Source organism: Elephantulus edwardii, unplaced genomic scaffold (assembly GCF_000299155.1).
Source record: "Elephantulus edwardii isolate Elephantulus edwardi_28Jun2011 unplaced genomic scaffold, EleEdw1.0 scaffold00266, whole genome shotgun sequence".
NCBI lineage: Eukaryota > Metazoa > Chordata > Mammalia > Macroscelidea > Macroscelididae > Elephantulus > Elephantulus edwardii.
In genome coordinates, this window is record NW_006400016.1 from 1260464 (window position 1) to 1280016 (window position 19553).

Consider the following 19553-nt stretch of genomic DNA (forward strand, 5'->3'; position numbering starts at 1 on the left):
AATAAATAATAATAATAAAAAATAAAAAAAAGAAGAAGATAAAGTACAAACACAAACAGGCACTTGTACTAAATGTCTGGAGAAACACAACAGTCCAGTGCCAGGGTGAAGTAGGACAATAGTCCAGTGACAGACAACAGTCTAGTGCCAGGGTGAGATAGGACAATGCTCCAGTGACAGACAACAGTCCAGTGCCAGGGTGAGATAAGACAATGGTCCAGTGACAGACAACAGTCCAGTGACAGGGTAGGATAAGACCACAGTGCAGTGACAAGATGGGATAGGACAACAGTGCAGTAACAGGGTGAGGTAAGACAGTGATAGAGGACAGGGTTGGGCTACAATAACAGTAGTGACAGACAAGAGTGACAGTGAGAGATGATAACAGTAAAAGGGTGGGCTAGGACAACAGTGCGGTGACTGAGTGGGACAGGACAGTATGGTGACAGGGTAGGATCAGGAGAGAAGGCAACACTTGGATTTGGAGTAGCTATGAAGGGGGCAGCTGTGTGGGGACTGGAGATTTGGAAGAATGCCCCAGGTGGCAGGAGAGTTAATGCCCAGGCTGAGGTGGGAGTGGATGGTACGTGACTACTCTGCTGAACTCTTGGTGTCATTGCAAACTCAGCTCAAGCAGCTGCTTCCATTCTTACTGACATTCTCTGCAGTTCTCTCCTGCCTGTTCCCTGGCCCACCACTGGACACATGGCTTGTGACAAGTCCCCAGGCCCTTCTTCACTAACCTCTCAACCCACAGTCAAGAGAGAGGGAGAGTGGGCGGTGCCGTAAGAAGATCCTCAGAAACCCTAGATCTTTTTGAGGGCTAGAGAGGAGTTCTGCATCATGTTGGGGTGTAGACATTCAGGCAGCCACAGAGTTAACAGTGGCTAATAGCTGACCATGTTGTTATGTGCTCTTACCTGGCTATCCCGACAGCAGGTTTGCATGTAGCAGATTGCCCATGTTTCTCCAGAAGAATGGTTGGTGGATTCAAACCATCAGAGAAGCCTTTGGGTTAGCAGTATAACTCCCTACAGACTACACCATCAAACTCTACTACTAGTTTTATAGACTAAATTTTCCTGATATCTCAAAAATGGTTGTATTTGAAGCATATTAAACTTCTAGAGTTAATGCTTTTTTTTTTCCTTGTTGTGTACTGTCAAATCAGATCCGACTGGCACAGGAAGAGATTGTCCCTCCTTCTTCAGTGGAGCATCTGGTGGATTTGAACTACCTTTAGGACTGCAGTATAACTTCTTGCCACTAGGCCACCAGAGCTCCCTTCGAGTTAATGCTTTTGACATCCAGATCTTGACTGCCTTAAATGAGGGATGAATGTTTCATACCAGTATGAGCTATGTGAAATGGGTAGTAAGCCAACATGCTCCAGTCTGCAGAAATGAGTTCCTTTATGTGCCATTTTGCCTTGGCTTTCTGGAAAAACCACCTGAGAGATCTCCCTCTCAACCCCCCTTGGCCCTTGTGTTCTACCCTAGAGGGTTTGCTACACTTTGACCAGGCTGACTGACATTTTCTAGGTAAGCTGTAGACAGCTTGATAATTTTTGTCTGGTTCTGAGCTGCAGCCTTCCCTGTGAGTGCTTATGTATCTTTCAGAGCTTTCACAATAGATGATGCCCATTAGGTGAGCTGTAGTCTACCAAGAGGGGATTGCCTTAACATCTAGCCATTTGTAGATAAAAGCAGCCAGCCCAACAAAGGGTCTTCCAGGCAGAAACAAGAGAAGTAGTAGCAGGAAGATGTGGAAGAAAGAAAGAGGGGCAAAGACAGAAAAAGATGGGAAGGTAAGGAACATAAGGGGGAAAAAAAGCTATAACACTGGTTAAAAAAAAGCTATAACACTGGTTAAGGGCTGTAATGTTGAACGCTGCTGAGCAAGGCTCCGGAGTGTCTCAGTGGCACAGCTGGTGGTGACAGGTGGCAGGGCCAAGAGGAGGTCCTGAGAGAGCTGCTCTGTACGGAAGAAGGGAGGGTTTGCCTACATGCTTCCTGATCCTGAGTTGTACCGTGTGGTTTCCTTAATAAACCACTCAACTCTAAGTATGGCCTGTGAGTTCTGTGTAGTTGTTACAGTGGAATGGATTGTCAAATCCCGAAGAGAAGTAAAGCATGTGGGAGGGATGGATGGAATCAGAATTGGTAAAAATACTGGAGGTGGACAGACATCTGACCACTTCATGGGGACCAGCTTTGGGCTAATGGGGTTCACTCCTCTTGTGGATGGGTTCAGCTGCTGCCACAGCCACCACCATCACCAGCAGCACGCACTGTGGGAAGTGTGGGAAGTGCTATGCCAGGATCCCAAGAGGTAAGTGTGGCTGAGGCTTCAGAGTGGTGTGCACAGTCCTCGGGGACCCCATCAGGAGCTGAAATCTTATTTGTAGGGTGACAGGAAGTCATAGAGAAGTTATAAGTGCATTTAGATGAAGTAACCTGGTTCAACCATTAGTTAACATGATTTCTGTGGCTGCCATGTGGAAAAAGATGAAAAATAAAAAAGCTAGATGAGGGAATGCCATTTTTCTTGAAACATGCAAATGTGTTTTTAAAGTATTCATGAGTAGAGTATCTATCTAGTGGAGTATCTAGGTTAGTCCATCTTAACACTGTTAGGGGTTAGGAACATTTCTGAGACCCTCCTTTAGGCCAATATCCATAGGCATGCACACACATAATTTGGGAAGTATGACCCTCATTTGAGAGGTCACAGTCCCATTTTGGTCATCTCCACATCCCATCTTAAACACGTTACAGGTGCATCTCAGAGAAATGCTACCCTTACCACTGGAAGACACTGATCTCTTGGTTATCCACGACTAGCTGTCCATTCTTGCATTCCACTCGCCCCTTATATCTGCCGTGAGTGGAGTCATATTTAAACATGTACACCTGCAGGAAAGAGAGTGGCTCCTAGCAAAGCAGAGAGACTTCCCATGGAGGTGAAGGTAGGGGCCTCGCCCCCACCCCACTGCAGTCAGGAACCTCCTTCCATAGCTCTTACCTGAGCCACCTCTCTACCCTGGCCCCACCCCTCCTGTTCATACCCTTTTTGTTGCTCCTCACCATATATTCTGGGTCAATGAATGGATCATTCACCGCCACCACCTTAACACCCTTCTCCATGCAGGCTCGCAGCACCAGGCGACCAATACGTCCAAACCTGTCCGTGGACAAGAATTGTGAGGACTGTTGTCAGAATCCTTGTCCAGCAGTCAGAGGAGGAGATGGAGCAGGAGAGTGTGGAGCAGGGGGCCTGCTCAAGAAGAGTGGGTTGGGGTGCTCCATCTTGAGGAAGGAGGCCACTACTCCTGTGAGTTGCCTTCATCTCTTGTCCAGATGACCATCTCATCCTCACAACTGTTTTTTTCTGCTGCTCGGCCTATCCATTCTCTGCTTCCTGTTTTCCAACTTATTGCTAGCACTGCTGTCAAGTCCGAACCATCTCATAGCTGATCCTCTGGTGGGTTTCTGAGGCTGTAAATTTCACAGGAGTGGACATCTTTCTCCTGTGGAGCTGCTGGTGGTTTCAACTCACCAGAGAGGTGGGGCCTTAGGGCCAGCAGTGCAACTTCCTGTGGACTATGCCACCAGAGCTTCTTGTAGCTGGATCAGTCTTTTGAGAGAGCAAGTCAGATTGTCTCTTGGCTTGAAACCCCCATGTCTCGCTATCACTATACTAAGGTTCAAGCTCCCTCCCATGACCTACCCAACTGCTAGGCTCTCTCCCTCCCTCCATGTTCTTCACTATCCATAACTGGCCTTCTGACTTCTTGGACATACCTAGCTTGCCCCTTCCGCTGTAGAGCAGTTTCTCATCCCTCTGCCCACAAGACTCCCTAGCAAGCTGTATACAGTTGGCTGCCCGTTCCATTCAGATCTTGCAGTGTGATTTCTCTGAGGCAAGTCCAACCATCCCAAGTTTCCTCCTGTGAGATTTACTGCCTTTGAAACCCCCCCAGAGGGTCAACTGTAACAGGATTTTGATTCGATAGCACACAACAGTCTTATTGTATCCTTGAGTTCCTATCTATTCAGCACATACCACTGAACTATCTGGTTTATTTTATTATTGTTTTCCCCTCTTGCTATGTGCTTTTAGAGGCCCTATGTGCCATATTCCTTGTTATGTCCCTGGGCCAGTAGAATGAAGTCTCTCATGGGGAGAAACTTGGAGAGGCCCTTAGTGTTTAGCCAGATGAAGGGAGAGACCCTGAGGCTGTTCCAGAACAGCTCAGGAGCCTGGCAGAGACTTACCCATTGATGCCCACTGTCAACTCTGGGGCTGGCTTCTTAGGGGGTGGTTCTGGAGACGGAACCTTCTGAGGTGGTGGTGGATCATCTTCTATAGGCTGTGCTATTGGCTCTGGCTTTGGCTCGGGCTCAGGCTGGGGCTCTGGCTCAGGTGGGGGTGGTGGCCTGGTCACTGTGGATGCAGAGAGAAAGAGGAGTCAAGAAAAATGAACTGAGAGGGAAAGCAATCTAACTGCCACCCAGAACTTGGTGCTAGTTCTTGACCCTGAGTAATCAAAGCATTTTCTGCTGCCAGGGTCTTCTCCAAAGTGATAAAGAGCAAGAATGTCAGTGGTGTATGTGATCCAAAACAGGGACTTTTCAGTTGCTTCTGATGCATCTGAAACTGGACAATGAATAGAGAATATAGAAGAAGAATTGATGCCTTTGAACTGTGGTGTTAGAGAAAAGCACTAAATATTCCATGAACTGCCAAGAGAACAAGCATCTCTATCTTAGAGGAAGTGCAATGAGGGTGCTCCTTAGAGGCAAGGATGGTGAAACTTCATCTCAAATACTTTGGGCATGTTGTCAGAAGGTGACAGTCCTTCAAAAAAAGACATCATGCTGGGAAAAGTGGAAGATTGGAGAAAGAGAAGAAGACCATCAATCAGATGGGCTGACCCAGTGACTGGCAGTGGGCTCAAGCATATCAGAGACTGTGAGGATGGCACAGGTTAGGGCAAGATTCGTCAGGGTCACTATGAGTCATTGTCAACTGGGACATCACAGCAACAACCTGACCCAAAGAATGGGAAAGGAGAGGGATAAGCTTGTTCTAAAATAGCAGTGCTAGAACCCACTCCTCTAGAGATTCTGATCCAGTGAATATATACTTCTAACACTTGCTCTGAATGATACCTTCTTTACCTCCAGTTTTCTTCTCTGTAAAATGCAAACAGTACTGGGAACATTAGATGAAGTGACAAACATGACAGGATCTCTGGTGGCACAATGGTGAAGCCCTCAGTAGGTAGCCACAAAGGTAGGTGGTTCAAACCTACTCAGTGGAGTCCATGGAAGAAAGAGCTGGTGATCTACTCCCATAAAGATTATAATCTTGAAAACCCCAAAGAGCAGTTCTGCTCTGTGATACGAGGTCAATATGATTTAAAAAAAAAATCAACTTGACAGCACCTAATAACAATGATATACACGGTCCTTGTGATAGAGCAGGGAGTACTGGTGGCTTAATGGTTAAGAAGTTGCACTGCCAAACCAAAGGCAAGCTGTTCGAATTCACTAGTTACTTCTTGGGGGGGAGAGGGGATGGGTAACCAGTCTCCTCCTGTGCAATTTATAGCCTCTGCAGATCCACTAGGGGGTCAATCATGAGTTGGTTCCAGTTCGATGGCAATTCAATGTGTTGATTCCACAATACATTTTCATGATCATTTCCCAAACTTATCTGATAATTGCTGATCTAGTCTAGACCTCTAAACCAAACCTGTTCTTGTCAAATTGATTCCAGTTCATAGTGACCCTGCAGGACAGAATAGGGCCATCTGACAAGGAAGAGACTATCATATCTTTGTCTCACAGAGCAGCTGATGGAGTCAAACCACTGACCTTTCAGTTGGCATCCATTGGTTCCTAACTTGTCCTGATGATATCACCTGGGGAAGCCTCTTCTAGGGACATCTGATTCAGTAGAGAGCCGAGTACAGCAAACAATCCTTACTCTTAAGGAGTTTTAGGAAGTATCTTATCATAAGGGATCAATAAAAACTCACCCATAGCCTTTCCACACACATTCCCACATAGCACTTAAAAACATCTTTGCTTGGAGATAATGCTGCTACCTGAGCAACAGGTGAGGACTTACAAGGAGAAGGGGAGATGGGGTATTGAAGGAAGACTGATGGAGCAAAAACGGTGAGGGGACCTGGGCTGCAGAGGGTTCCAAGCCGGGAAATTGCGCCTGGATGCCAGCCCCAGTTCAGTCACTTGAGGCAATGTGGTCTTGCAAAGTTTATGAATCACTATGGTCTGGTTCCTGGGTGTCACATCTGACCCTCTACCTGGAAGCTGCTCTGATGACTCGTGTGACCTCAGGACGAAGAGGCTGTTGTTGTTTTTTTTTTTAAATTTAGGTTGTTTAGTTTTCATTTCAGTGAACATCTACAGAGATTTTGGGATTCCATTCATTCATTGTTGCACCCTTCTCCCCACACAAACCCCTCCCCCCTCCCCCCCCATTTGCTCCTCTCCTTGAAAAGCAAAAGAAAAACTCCCTCATTGGTACACAATCCCCCCCCCCCCCCTCCCCAAACCCCACCCCCTAGCCCCAAATATAATCCACTCTACAACCCTCATTGCATACTCCTACGATAAAAATAATGCCCTAAAATATAATACTTTTAGACTATTCTCTCCCCCATAGACTTCAATGCCGTAAACATATTTCATCCAGTTTTTCTCAGTCCCACCCCCACCCCAATGCCAGAAGAGGCTGTTTTCACTAGGTGAGGGGAAGCAGTCTGATACTGAGGGTTTTCATGGGCAAAGGGAGAGAGGATTCTGGCACCAGAAGTAAAATTCTGAGGAAGTGACTTGGTCTCGTGGGAGGTAAAGGTTGACCAGGGGATAGGGTCAGCTTCCTGTTGGACGTTTCCCTGCTGCCATAGACCTTGTGGCCAGAGGCTGACCTATGAATATTTCCAGTGGGGAGAATGGAGATTTTATAAAGATATTAGTTTTTGTTTATCGATGACATTGACCCTGTGGTTATTGGTGACTTTGAGGATATTTATGTTCCCACTATCATGAAAAAGGGAGATTTGTTTACCTGGGTTAGGAGTGGGGATCTCAGGCTACTCACCAACTTTTCAGAGAGAACCTGGATGATCCTCCTCTCCTTTTACCTCACAACCCCAGTCTTCTCTTGGGGTGTGTGTGTGTGTGTGTGTGTGTTGGGGTCCTGGTGGTAGTACATGAGCTGAAGGTCAGTTGCTGTGGACGGAGGGCAGGGAGGAGCTTTGGTGAGGAAGTGTCACCTGGGCATGAAGCAAGGGCACTATTTCCCAATGAGAAAGACACTCCCATTTCCTGGGTGCTGTCACGGGCCAGGTGCTACCCCCGAGCTCTTACACAGGATCATCTCACCGAATCCGGCGAGGTATGCGCTATATATTTACAGGGAGAGAGGGCAGAGAGGTCGCAGATGAGAATGATGTGCAAAGAATTCTGGTGGCCTGTGCGGTGGAGTCTTTCTGGGCCTCCTCACCAAAGGTCAAAGCCCTGGTCCCCTTCGGGCCTCACCTATCCCTGCGGGCCAGGCTTCCGGGCTGGCACCTGCCTTTGGGAAGAGAAGTTACAGCCAGAAACTGGGGAATTCCCTCCTAAGGCCTAGTTCCGCCAGCTGGTTGTGCGCGCGCACGTGGGTGGGTAAAGCAGGGCTGTCTAGTTTCTGGGAGTCCCAGCGCTGGACTCCCGGACTCGAGCATTGTATCACCGAGAGTCCCTGGTGAACGGCGAGGCATCGCTTGCCTCCGCCATCTACCGTATAAGACAGGGAAATACACACCCGACCTCACCTGGGGGCTGTGAAACTGTGATGAGCGCACCAAGGTTAGCTCGGCCAGGCAGGCAGGTTGCACGTGGCCGGCGCTGTGCGTCTGGAGAACAAAGCTTATCAACAGCCCAAGCAGCGCCCCCCAGCATATCACGCCAATTTTATACAAGAGCCCAGCTCCCCACAAGCCTCAGCCCTCATGAGTTCTCACAATCGTCCTTGCCACCCGGCTCTTCACAACACCCACTGGTTCCAGCCTCGGTCCTGGGCCTCTGCATCTCATCCTCCCCAAACGCACAAATAATCAAGGCCCACCCAGCGCTTAAGTGGAGGGTCCCGGTTCTCCCACCACGTGTGCGCGGTGGAGTCAGAATGCAAGCACGGCTGACCCAGTGGAGGCAGTAAATCGCACGGAAGGAGAGTGCCCGTCCTGCTCCCGCAGGAGCGGTTGTTAGATGAGAACTTCGGCCTTTAGGTGGCCAGCACAACTCCTTACCACTAGTCACCAGAGTTCTCCCACTACCGCCATCAAAATGACGTTGCTAGCCAACAGGAAGAGGTAGGCGAGAAAGGCCCCGCTGGAGGAGGGGGGAGACGGTTCCTGGGTGGAAGACCCCACGCAGGTTTGTCCCGGTGCCACTCCTGGGCCTCCCGCCGCCACCGATCATCCTGTGTGGGGCACGGGGGTGCCCCCGGCCACGCTCTTCCTTTCCCCAGAGACATTCCGCTGCTTCTCTCACCTGGGCATGGCTGGCGCAGCAACTGGACAACAGTGACGTTCGTAAGGACAATGTCGCGCTTAGACATGGCCCCCCAAAGTTGCACAGCTTAGCTGTCCTGGGATCCGACGACGTGATGTTACTGAGATGCCCGGCTCCTGTGGGTCTGAGGTGACCTGCTGTGATGTCACAGTGCCCAGTGATATCACAGGCGCTACAGCGAGCAGCCCCAGAGAGCACTGGGGTCGGGGGTAGGGTGGGGTGTCGTCAGGGGCCTTGTCTCCCCTCCCCCCAGACCTCTTCGTGGGAGGCTTACAGAATCCTTAGTCACGTTCAGTATCGATCCTAATCGTATGATAGGTAATAAATATAGTTGTGAATGATGTATGGAGCTCTGGTGCCATAGTGGTAAGGAACTCTGCTGCCAACCCAAAGGCATGTGGTTCAAATCCACCAGCGACTTCTTGGGAGAAAGATGGACAGTCTTACCTTGTGATTTACAGCCTTAGAAAACTCACTAGAGATTCTACTATGAGTTGCTTCCAATTTGATTTACATAAAAACAACACATGACTTACAGTATTTCTTAAACTAGACCAACACTAACAACAGAACTATCTTGTAAAACCTTTCTACACTGAGTTAAGCATTAGTCAGTATCTACATAGGGCTCGTCTTTGATTTTTCTTTTCCTTTAACTACTGTGCCAGTATTTAAACATTTAAACCACGATATAACAACTCATTGCCTCTCAAAGTAGAACCCACTTGTTGCTGACTCTCCATTGGGTTTTGAGCTGCCCAAGAGGTATAGCAGCTCAGCTGCCCACAAACTAGGCCACCAGAGCTCCCTTCACAAATACTAATTACCCCAGTATTGTAGCTGAAATACCAGAAAATTTGACCAAAATCAGCAATGAAAACAACAGAGCATGCTTGCAGCTCATGCAAATGAAACCTTATGATTCCAAGTTTCATTGAAATTGGACAATGACATCTATGACCAGGTCCCGTTAGAAGGTTTAAGATGTGAATTACCATAGAGGTTTACTTTTGTGTGGATACTGACAAGTGAAAACTGGGCTTACAAAAAAAATGTTTATTTTATATTATCCATTTTAACTCCCATGGTAGGGAGCTCTGGTGGCCTAGTGGCAAGAAGCTGTGCTGCAATCTTGAAGACACGTGGTTCGAATCCACCAGATGCTTTGCTGGAGGAGGAGGGGCAATCTTCTCCTGTGCCATTCGGATCTGATAAGAAACAAAAAGAAAAAGAATAAGGAAAAAAAATAAACCAAAAAAACTCAAAGCAACAAACTTGTGGAGCAGCTGGTAGATTCCATCTATGTGCCTTCAGCTTGGCAGCTCAACTGCTTACCACTAAGCAACCAAAGCTCCCTTATAACTAATTATTTTTGTTACAAAACCCAATACATTTCTGCTGAAACACTACACAACATTTCTATAGACATTTTGGTGTCATCTCTTCTAACAGTGGCAGCTAGTACAGCCTGAAACCCTGTAAGCCACTAATGACAGTACTGAGAGGGGCCATCACCCATCTCGCCCACATCTAGAATGTGAGGTTACATACTGGATACCAGGGCCACCCACTGGTGCCTGGAATAGAAGACAACTTTTTATCTTGGTACAAAACAAAACAAAACAAAACAACACACTCCCCTCCCACCCCCTTAGCACACCGATCCATGCTATTCCTTGACTTTCATGGGTGTTTGCTTCAGCTTTTTTTTGTGGGCCCAGAAGAATACCATCTCCAGTCTTGCTTTTGCTGCTCCTTGATGCTGCCCTGATGCCCCCCTTTAAGAGAGACCCTTTTGAAATTTCCATCTAAAATCCCTTCCTTTCTGGCACTATCTGCTGCCCAGTCTCGTCTTCCCCAGGAGGCTTCTCTAACATCCCTGTCCTGAATTGGCCTGGGGACCCCTCTTTTGTTCCAACGTGCAAGAGTACACTGTTGTTAGGTATCTTCTAGTTGACCTCAACTTCTAGTTACCCTATGACAACAGAACAAGACCCTGCCTAATCTTGTACCCTCCCTACAATCTCTGCTCTGTTTAAGGCTTTTATCTCAGCTACTGTGTCAGTGCATCTCACTGAGGGTCTTCCTCTCCTTCATCTCCATCATTGACTCTTTACTTTTCCAAGCCTGGAAAAGGACTTTTCCTGAGGACTAACACTGCCTGACAATATGCTTAAAGGATATGAGACGAAGTTTCAGCATCATTGCTTCCAAGGAGCACCCTGGTTGTGTTTCTTCCAAGACAGACTTCTTCGTTCTTTTGGCAGCTCATCGTAAATGTAATATTCCTTGCTGACATCACATTTCAAAATCCATCAGTTAGTTCTTCTTCATTATCCAACTGTCACATGCATATGAGGCAACTGAAAATACCCTGACTTGGGACAAGCACACCTTAGTCCTTAAAGTGGCATCCTTATTCCTTAGCACTTTAAAGAGATTTGTCCTGTGTCATATGTCCTCTGTCTTCTTGACTGCTGCTTCTATGGGTGCTGACTGTGAATTCTAGTAAAATGAAATCTTGAACAACTTCAATATTTTCCCCACTAATTATTATGTTGCTTATTGGTCAAGTTGTGTGGATTTTAATTTTAAGGTGTAATCCACACTGAAGACTAGAGTCTTTGAGCTACATACAATATGTGCTTTACGTATTCTTTGCACTCTGAAATCCAGGTTGTGCTATGTGCATATCACAGTTGTTGTTGAGTCTTCTTCTGGTCTTGATACTACATTCTTCTTTATTTAAACCAGCTTCTCAATGTTATTTGCTCAGCATAGAGATTGATTATGTATGATGAAAGGAGACAACGCTGACACACACTTTTCCTGGTTTTAAACCATCAGTCAGTGTTCCCTTGATCTCTTAAATGACTTCTTGGTGCATGCAAAATTTCCTCATGAGCACAGTTAAGTGTCTGGGATTCCTATTCTTCTCACTGTTAGTTATAATTTATTTTAATCTACATAGCCACATGCCTTTGTGTAGGCAATACAGCACAAGTAAGCATCTTTGTGGAATCCTCTGCTCTAAGCCATGATGCATCAGACATCATCAATGACAACCCTTGTTCCACAGCCTCTTCTGAATCCAGCCTGAATTTCTTGCAGTTCCCTGTTAATGTTCTACTTGAACTGTTTTTGAATAATTGTAAGAACGATTTCACTTGAGTGTTATGTTAATGGTACTGTTTGACAATTCCACATTCTGTTAGATCACCTTTTTTTTTTTTTGGCATGAGCTCAAATTTGATCTCTTCCAGTTGTTGTTGTTGTTATGTGCCATCGAGTCGCTTGCAACTCATAGCGACTCTATGTACAAGAGCTCTAAATGCTGTTCTATCCTGTGCCAACCTAGCTATCTCAAACACACTTATTCCCACCGCTCCAGTCACAGAATCGATCCATCTCGTCAAAGGTCTTCCTCTCCTTCGCCGCCCCTCCACTCTGCCAAACATGATGTCCCTCTCCAAGGACCAGTCCCTCCTTGCAATATGCCCAAAATATGTCAGATGAAGCTTCAGAATCCTTAACTCCAGGGAACAGTAGCTTTGCCAAATAGCTAGCCTTCCCTTTCAAACTTGTTGGCATACAGAATGGACATACTCACCTGAGCACGTCCAGGGCTATATATGTTTTGAAACATCTCAGTTGGTATACCATGAGTCCCTGGAGCCCACCTCACTTTTTTTTTGCAAATGTCTTCAGTGCTGCTGGACATTTCCTTCAATGCCGTTGGTTCTTGATTATATGCTACCTCCTGAAATGGCTCAGTGTTGGCCAGCTCTTTTTGGTACAGTGAATCTGTGTCATCATTTTTTGGTGCTTCCTGTGCCATTTACTATTTTGACCATAGAATCCTTCAGTACAGGAATTCAAGGCTTGTTCCCCGCCCAGTTCTCTAGCTTGATGTTGCGCATGTTCTTCTCTTGATTTTCTGACTCCAGGTCTTTTTGCATTTTATGGTAGTTCTTTGCTGCTTTGTCTTCTTCAGTTGGCCTTTGAAAGTTTCTGTTCAGTTTTTTAATTTCATTATTTATCCCCCTTTTGCTTTAGTTTCTCCACTTTAAAGAGCAAGTTTCTGAGTTTCTTCTGACATTCATTTTGATATTTTCTCTCTTAGAAAGAAAAATGCTGTCTTTTAAATGAGCTTTTGCTTTCTTTATGGATGATGTCCTTGCACAATTCATCTAGTCATTACTGTTCAGTGAATCAAATCTTTTTTTTTTAGGTGGTCTCTAAATTCAGGTGGGCTTTATTTAGACCAATTTTCCCTTTCTTGGACTTGTCTTAATTTTCTTTGGCTTCATTTGAACTATCATATGAGCAATTGATGGTCAGCCTGGTCTTGTTTTGATTGATAATATTGACCTTTTCCACCATCTCTTTGAATAGATGTAGTCACCTTGATTCTTGAGTATTTCATTTGCAGTCCATGTGTATAGTCACCATTTGTGTTATTTTTCAAAAAAGGTTTTTCGAATGAATAAATCTTTGTACAAAAATCTATTTTGTGATCTCTGACCTTATTTCCATCACTCAGGTCATGTTTTCTGACTATCAGTCCTTCTTTGTTCCAACTTTGACATTCTGATTATTAATTAATTATTAATAATGCATCTTCACTATATATTCTATCAGTTTCACACTGCAGAAGTTGATGTTCTTGTTGTTGTGTGCTGTTGAGTTAGAACCAGTGGGTTTTCCAGAGGTAGTAAACTGCTTGGGAGGAGATTGCCCATCTTTCTCCCATGGAACAGCTGGAGGATTTGAACTGTGTGCCTTTTGGATTGCAGTACAACATCCTACCATTAGGCCGCCAGAGCTCCCTACAGAAGTTGATAGACATGTTAAATTTCTTCATCTTTGCTCTAGTGGTTGGTAAGTCAATTTGAATAATAGACATATGAACAGATCTTCCTTTTATGTGTATGGGTATTGACTGAATTGTCTTGAAACGTTCTCTTTAATGATGAATTTGACATAATTTCTCTTCAGTTTGCCATTCCTGGCATAGTAGGAGAGATGGTTTTCTGATTCACAGTGGCCAAACCCAGTCCATTTCAGCTCAGCCAAGGACAAAGAGCTCTTGTGGCTTAATGGTGAGGAATTGTATTGCCGACTCCATGGTACATGATTCTAATCCACCAACTGCTCTGCGGAACAAAGATGGGAGTCTTCTCCCATGTGATTTGTTGCCTCTGAAAACCCTCTGGAGGGTCAGCCATGAGTTGATTCTAATTGAGCAATAACAACAACAACGCCTAGGACATTGATCTTTGTGCATTCCATTTAATTTATCAAAACTTGCAACTTTCCTGAATTCATAATGTCCATTTCTAGTAATTATTAATAGAGTAATAAAACGCCCCCCACAACCAAAAAAAACAATAGCAAACTCTAGAGGTTTAAAAAAAATTCATTATTATTTAAAAATTGTGAGCGCAAATAGGCTTTCCATCCAACAATTAATACACATTTTGTTTTATAGCCTTAATTACAACATCCTCAGTGTAAGCACACTCTTCCCTCTTCCTCTCTCATTCTCATGTCTTTAGTCTACGATTTTTATACTTCCCATGGTATATGTATCTCTCTAAAATCATCTTGCTTAATTACTTCTCTGCTTGCCAACTATCCCTGTAAGCTCTTTAAGCTCTTGTCAGCTTGATAACTTTTGTATCTCAGTAACTGTAAGAGTGCTTGGCACTTAAAAAGGTGCTGACTAAAAAAAATAATACTTGAGTGACTGAATAAATGTCACCAGGTTTCTTCTGCTCACCAGCCTTAAAGCAATCCCAAGGCATAGCCTCTCATGGTGCCCTTTTCATTGCAACTTGACATGATCTAGTCGTCGGTTTATGTGCTTAGTGTTTCCCATATTGGGTTCCAAGTTCCTCACAGGACATAAATTCTTTTCTTTCCTACATTTTGCCTTCAGCATCTAGAACAGTGTCTAGCACAAAGCAGGCTCTCAGATATCTGCTGTAGTGTGCCATTGAGTCGATTCCAACTTCCAGCTACACTGAGATGGAGAACTGCCCTAAAGGGTTTCCAAGGCTGTTATCTTTACAGAAGCACACTGCCGTAGAGCCAACTCTTCCTCCCCTGGAGCAGCTGCTGGAATTGAACTGCCGACCTTTTGGCTAGCAGCTGGATACTTAACCACCGAGGGCTCCTCCATAAGCATTTAGAGAAGAACACATGGACAGTTAGCTCCCCTCTCCTACAGCCTAGTGGGTGGTGCCTTGCTTTGCACATCTGTGACTCAGCCAAGCACCCTTGCCTGTGGGGCTGGTTGACACGCAGCTCTGACCAAAACGTAGAGGCGTGAGGGTTCGGGTCAGGAAGGAGTCATCATCCCAGAGCAACGGGTAGAAGCAAGAGGGACAGAATGATGTAACCTCTCCCATAACCTTCTCCTTCCCCAAAATCTGTATGAGAACTTAGTTTACCAAGCACCTGCTTTGAGATGAGAAGGGTGAGGCTCTCCCTGCTGGATGACTTGGGAGAGGTGGGATTGAAAAGACATTGGGTGTTCAGATGGGGAGGTTGAAAAGAACCAAGATCAAATGACAGAGAATTAGTTACAAAACAAAGAAAAGAAAGGTACAAACTCTTAACGTAAACAGTCAAGGGAGGGTAAACAAAATCAAGATGAAAAAGAGCTGATCTTGTACAAATTCGCCATTATAGAAGAATGTAGGTGAAAGTGAAAATTTTCTTAAAAACCATCAAGGTTTCAGGAAGAAATAGCAAACTTGACTAAACAAATAATAAAAGAAGGGAGCTCTGGAGGCTTAATGGTGAGGAGCTTTGCTGCCAGTCCAAAGGCATGCTGTTCGAATCCACCAGCAGATCCGTGGGGAAAAGGTGGGAAATCTCCTCCAATCATTTTCGGCTTCTGAAAACCTGCTAGAGGGTCAGCTGAGTCAGTTCTGATGTAATAACACATAACAACAACAGTAATGAGAGAAGAAACAGAGTTACAATCGATCTTCTTAAAGGTTTCTGATCCAGGTGGCCTTGGGGGCAAGATCTAAGTCACACTGGAGGACACTTCTCCATCTTTGCCCTAAGGAACAGCTGGTGGATCCACCCCAAAGCACAACTCCTTATCATCAAACCAACAAGGAACAGCTAGTTGTCATCATGCACTACTGCTGAGTGGTAGCCCAGGGCCTGAGCCCGTGCCGAAAAGTTCTTCTGCTCAGCAGAGTCGCGATGTGTACTTAAACCTAATCCTTCTTTGCTGTGCTTTGGGGAAGTTCTGTGATGGCTCAGTACTGAAACGCCTTCAGTTCACTCTAAGACATCAGCAACATCAGCACAACCACGTTCTCCAAGACTGCATGACAAGATGGTATAGGGAAGGACTTCTTCAGGCCAGTCTCAGTTCTGAAGAAAGATACCAGTGTAGACTGAATCAAAGATTATTGTTGTGTACCACTGAATCAGAACTGACCCATCACTGACCCTCCAGCTGGCTTTCAGAAGCAGTTAATCATATAGGAGATTGCCCATCTTTCCCCTGTGGAACAGGTGGTGGATTTGAACGATGTACCTTTGCCAGCGCAACTCTTTACCACTAAGCTACCAGGATCAAAGATTAGCGAATTGAAATGGGGAGGCTGAGAGACAGGGGTTGAGGCTGACACAAGGTGGAAGGAAGAGGCAGAGAGAGGGATGCAAAACAAAAGATGGAGTCCATTTCAAAAGGAGAACCCCCATCTTCCAGTCTCAGGGCGGGTTAGGATTTTCAAGCCCACACCCACTCATCCCCACCCAGTAATCTCCTGGCACGGGAAACACCCTCATTTAGGCACTGGACAAGGGCAGAAAGACCACACCTGAGGTTGCCTAGGGATCTGGCTTTGTCCCTGGTGCCTGAAACTGGGAACCAGTGGTGATGAGCTCAAGCTTATAGAGGCAACATAATTAGTCATCTTCTGTAGCCAGGGTCTGGTGAAGGAAGAGGCTCCTGGGTCTCTGGGTCTGGGATGTTTCATTTCGCACAGAACTAAGTGGCCAGGATATGGGGTGCAACCGTGGTATCCTATAAGTGGGCCTGGTTGCTCTTGTTTGCAAACTCTGAAAACATGTGCAGATTTGCACCACACCTGCGCAGCTACACACATAGCTATGCCACCCCCACTTGTTCACACCCTGTGCATTCCTCTCTGCCTGGTCTTCCCACCAGCAAACCCACCCCACTCCCTCTTTCAGTCGCTCCCCTTGGCACCAAAACCACATATCTTTCACCTCTGGACCCAACTGCACCCACCCCCAGGCTCTTGTTCTTCTGCCCTCAGCCTCTTTCCAAACTTGGTCCCAGGTAGATACTACTCTACCTCTACCAAATCTTGTCTTCCAATGACTCCTATCATCTTCTGGGCCAGATGTGCAGCTGTTTTCCCTTCTAAACTGTGCCAGTGTGACGACACTTGGGGTTTCAGATTGAGACATCCTTGGTCCCAAAGAGAGGGGCAGGGCAGGAAGGAAGAGGTGAGCAGGTGACTGCAGCCCTAGGTCTTCAGCCCCTCCCCATGGCTGCCTCAACCGGCTTTTCTGGAGACACTGCGTCCTGTTCCAGCTCATGGCAATCGGCCCCCTGCCCTTGCCCAAGGGCTGGGAGGCAGGAGCCCTGGATTCCATGATGAGAGGAAGATGCTTGCTCCAAAATCTGCAACCCTCTCCTAAAGGACCTTATGCTGTTTCGGGGAACCAGGCAGCCTTCCTTCCAGCAACCCATGAGACTAACTCAGGCTTGTCTTCTTTTCCTTTCTTTTAATTTGCTCATTCTAGACATTTTTACTGAACCCCTAGGAGCTGGAGATCAACAGAGACAAAAGGCTCTTCCTCAGAAGGTTTACAATTCAGTAGGTGGGATGGACATAAAATACAAAGTTAGTTTCAGAGGGTAATCCACCGCTGTCTAGTGAGTTCCAAATCCCTGTGATCTTCCAGGGGTATCGGAGGCTAAGTCTTTATGAGAGGAGACTGCCCACCTTTCCCCTTTGGAGTGGCTTGTGGATTTGAGCTTTCAGCCTTTAAAGTACACTATGCACTATGCTACCAGGGTGCCTTCACATGGTGATCAGTGCTAGGAAAACAGAAGGGTGATATTGCAGGGTATAATGGAGGGGTGGGTCATCAGAGAAGGTTTATTTTGGCCCAAAACCAAAGTGAGAAGGAGCCAGTTATATCCAAATATGGGCTGTGCATTCCAGGTGGAGAGAATGGTAAGGACAAAGGAATGACGGTGAAGCAGGAGCGAGCCTGGGTCTATGGGATAGACAGAAATGACAAGCATGGCCAGTGATACATGTGGGAGGGGATGTGTGAACATGAATGAGAAAAGATCGGCTGATCTTCAATTCCCCTACAATAACCTACTACCCTTCTCCCCCTAGACGCTTAGCGGTGGGAAACTGGGTGTCTAGATTCCTTGAAAAGACATGCATTAGAGAACCAGGCTTCGGCTACCTGCCAAAAGGTTTGAGCCCACCCCTGACTTTCCAGGGGTGTTCTCCTCCCCTTTTTCTTTTTCTCTTTAACTCTTCCATGTGACTTATCTCTACCTATCTTTTACCCAGCATACCTCCTTTGCATTACCTTAATAAGCCCTTTCAACTTGTTTTGTAGCTACCCCCCCAAAAAAAACCAAAACAAACCAGGTCTTGGTTCTAGAACCAGACGGAGATTGAAGGTGCAATTGAGAGAGAGAGGAGGCCTGGCTAGTAGGTGAGGAATGAAAAGAGGAGGTGGTAGGAAGGGCAGACATCTAGGCTCTGGGGTGGAGGACTCGAGCTGGGCACGGAGCAAAGATGCTAAGGTTCTCCATTCATGACTCACTGTCTCCTCCTCCTCTCCATTGCTCAATCCCAAATCTCCCTGGGAAATGCCTTCTTGACTGGAGACCAAGTCAGTGCCTCATAGAGGTAATTGAGTCATGAGGGGTGGAGAAGAGAGCCAGAGGATAAATAGGAGCTGTGCTGTTCCGGCTCCTCTCTGAAGCCTTCTCACCTTTCCAACATGCATCTTACCATTTTTGTCAGATCCTGCTTCCTCCTACTGCTATTGGGGGCCCTTCCTGGATGGGCAGCCAGTAATGACCCCCTTGAGAAGGTCATTGATGGGATCAACCGAGGCCTGAGCAATGCAGAGAGAGAGGTGGACAAAGCCCTAGAAGGCATCAACCAAGGAATCACTAAAGCTGGAAGGGAAATGGAAAAAGTTTTTCATGGACTTAGTAACATGGGCACCCATGCCAGCAAGGAGATTGACAAAGGTCTCCATGGGCTCAACAACGGCTTGGACAAGATAGCCCATGATGTCAACAGTGGCGTCGGAGAAGCAGGAAAAGAAGCAGAGAAGTTTGTCCATGGGGCCAACAACGCTGCTGGACAGGTTGGGAAGGAGGCAGCCGAAGTGACCCACGGGGCCCATCATGGGATCAACCAGGCGGGAAGTGAAGCAGGGAGGTTTGGCCAGGGGGCCCATCATGCCTTAGGACAGGCAGGGAGTGAGGCTGGGAGGCTTGGCCAGGGCGCCCACCATGTCTTAGGACAGGCAGGGAGTGAGGCTGAGAGGCTTGGCCAGGGGGCCCACCATGCCTTAGGACAGGCAGGGAGTGAGGCTGGGAGGCTTGGCCAGGGGGCCCACCATGCCTTAGGACAGGCAGGGGGTGAGGCTGGGAGGTTTGGTCAGGGGGCTCATCATGCCTTAGGACAGGCAGGGAGTGAGGCTGGGAGGTTTGGCCAGGGGGCCCACCATACCTTAGGACAGGCAGGGAGTGAGGCTGGGAGGTTTGGTCAGGGGGCTCATCATGTCTTAGGACAGGCAGGGAATGAGGCAGGGAGGCTTGGCGAGGGGGCCCACCATGTCTTAGGGCAGGCTGGAAATGAGGCAGGGAGGCTTGGCCAGGGGGCCCATCATGCTTTAGGACAGGCAGGGAGTGAGGCA

At 46.7% G+C, this 19553-nt stretch overlaps 2 protein-coding genes across 2 annotated transcripts in view; one reads left to right on the forward strand and one right to left on the reverse strand.

The window, feature by feature from the left end:
* Positions 1–8634, reverse strand: part of GAPDHS (glyceraldehyde-3-phosphate dehydrogenase, spermatogenic) — a 12546-nt gene extending 3912 nt beyond the window's left edge. Inside the window, exons 1-4 of the mRNA XM_006899721.1 lie at positions 8568–8634; positions 4278–4446; positions 3087–3183; positions 2806–2912 (exon numbers count right to left, since the gene is read on the reverse strand). Of these exons, the coding sequence (XP_006899783.1) occupies positions 2806–2912; positions 3087–3183; positions 4278–4446; positions 8568–8634 (440 nt within the window). The remainder of the gene's footprint in view (positions 1–2805; positions 2913–3086; positions 3184–4277; positions 4447–8567) is intronic.
* Positions 8635–18623: 9989 nt separating this feature from the next.
* SBSN (suprabasin) overlaps positions 18624–19553 on the forward strand; it is a 50881-nt gene continuing 49951 nt past the window's right edge. The window contains exon 1 of the mRNA XM_006899722.1: positions 18624–19418. Coding sequence (XP_006899784.1) covers positions 18624–19418 — 795 coding nt within the window. The remainder of the gene's footprint in view (positions 19419–19553) is intronic.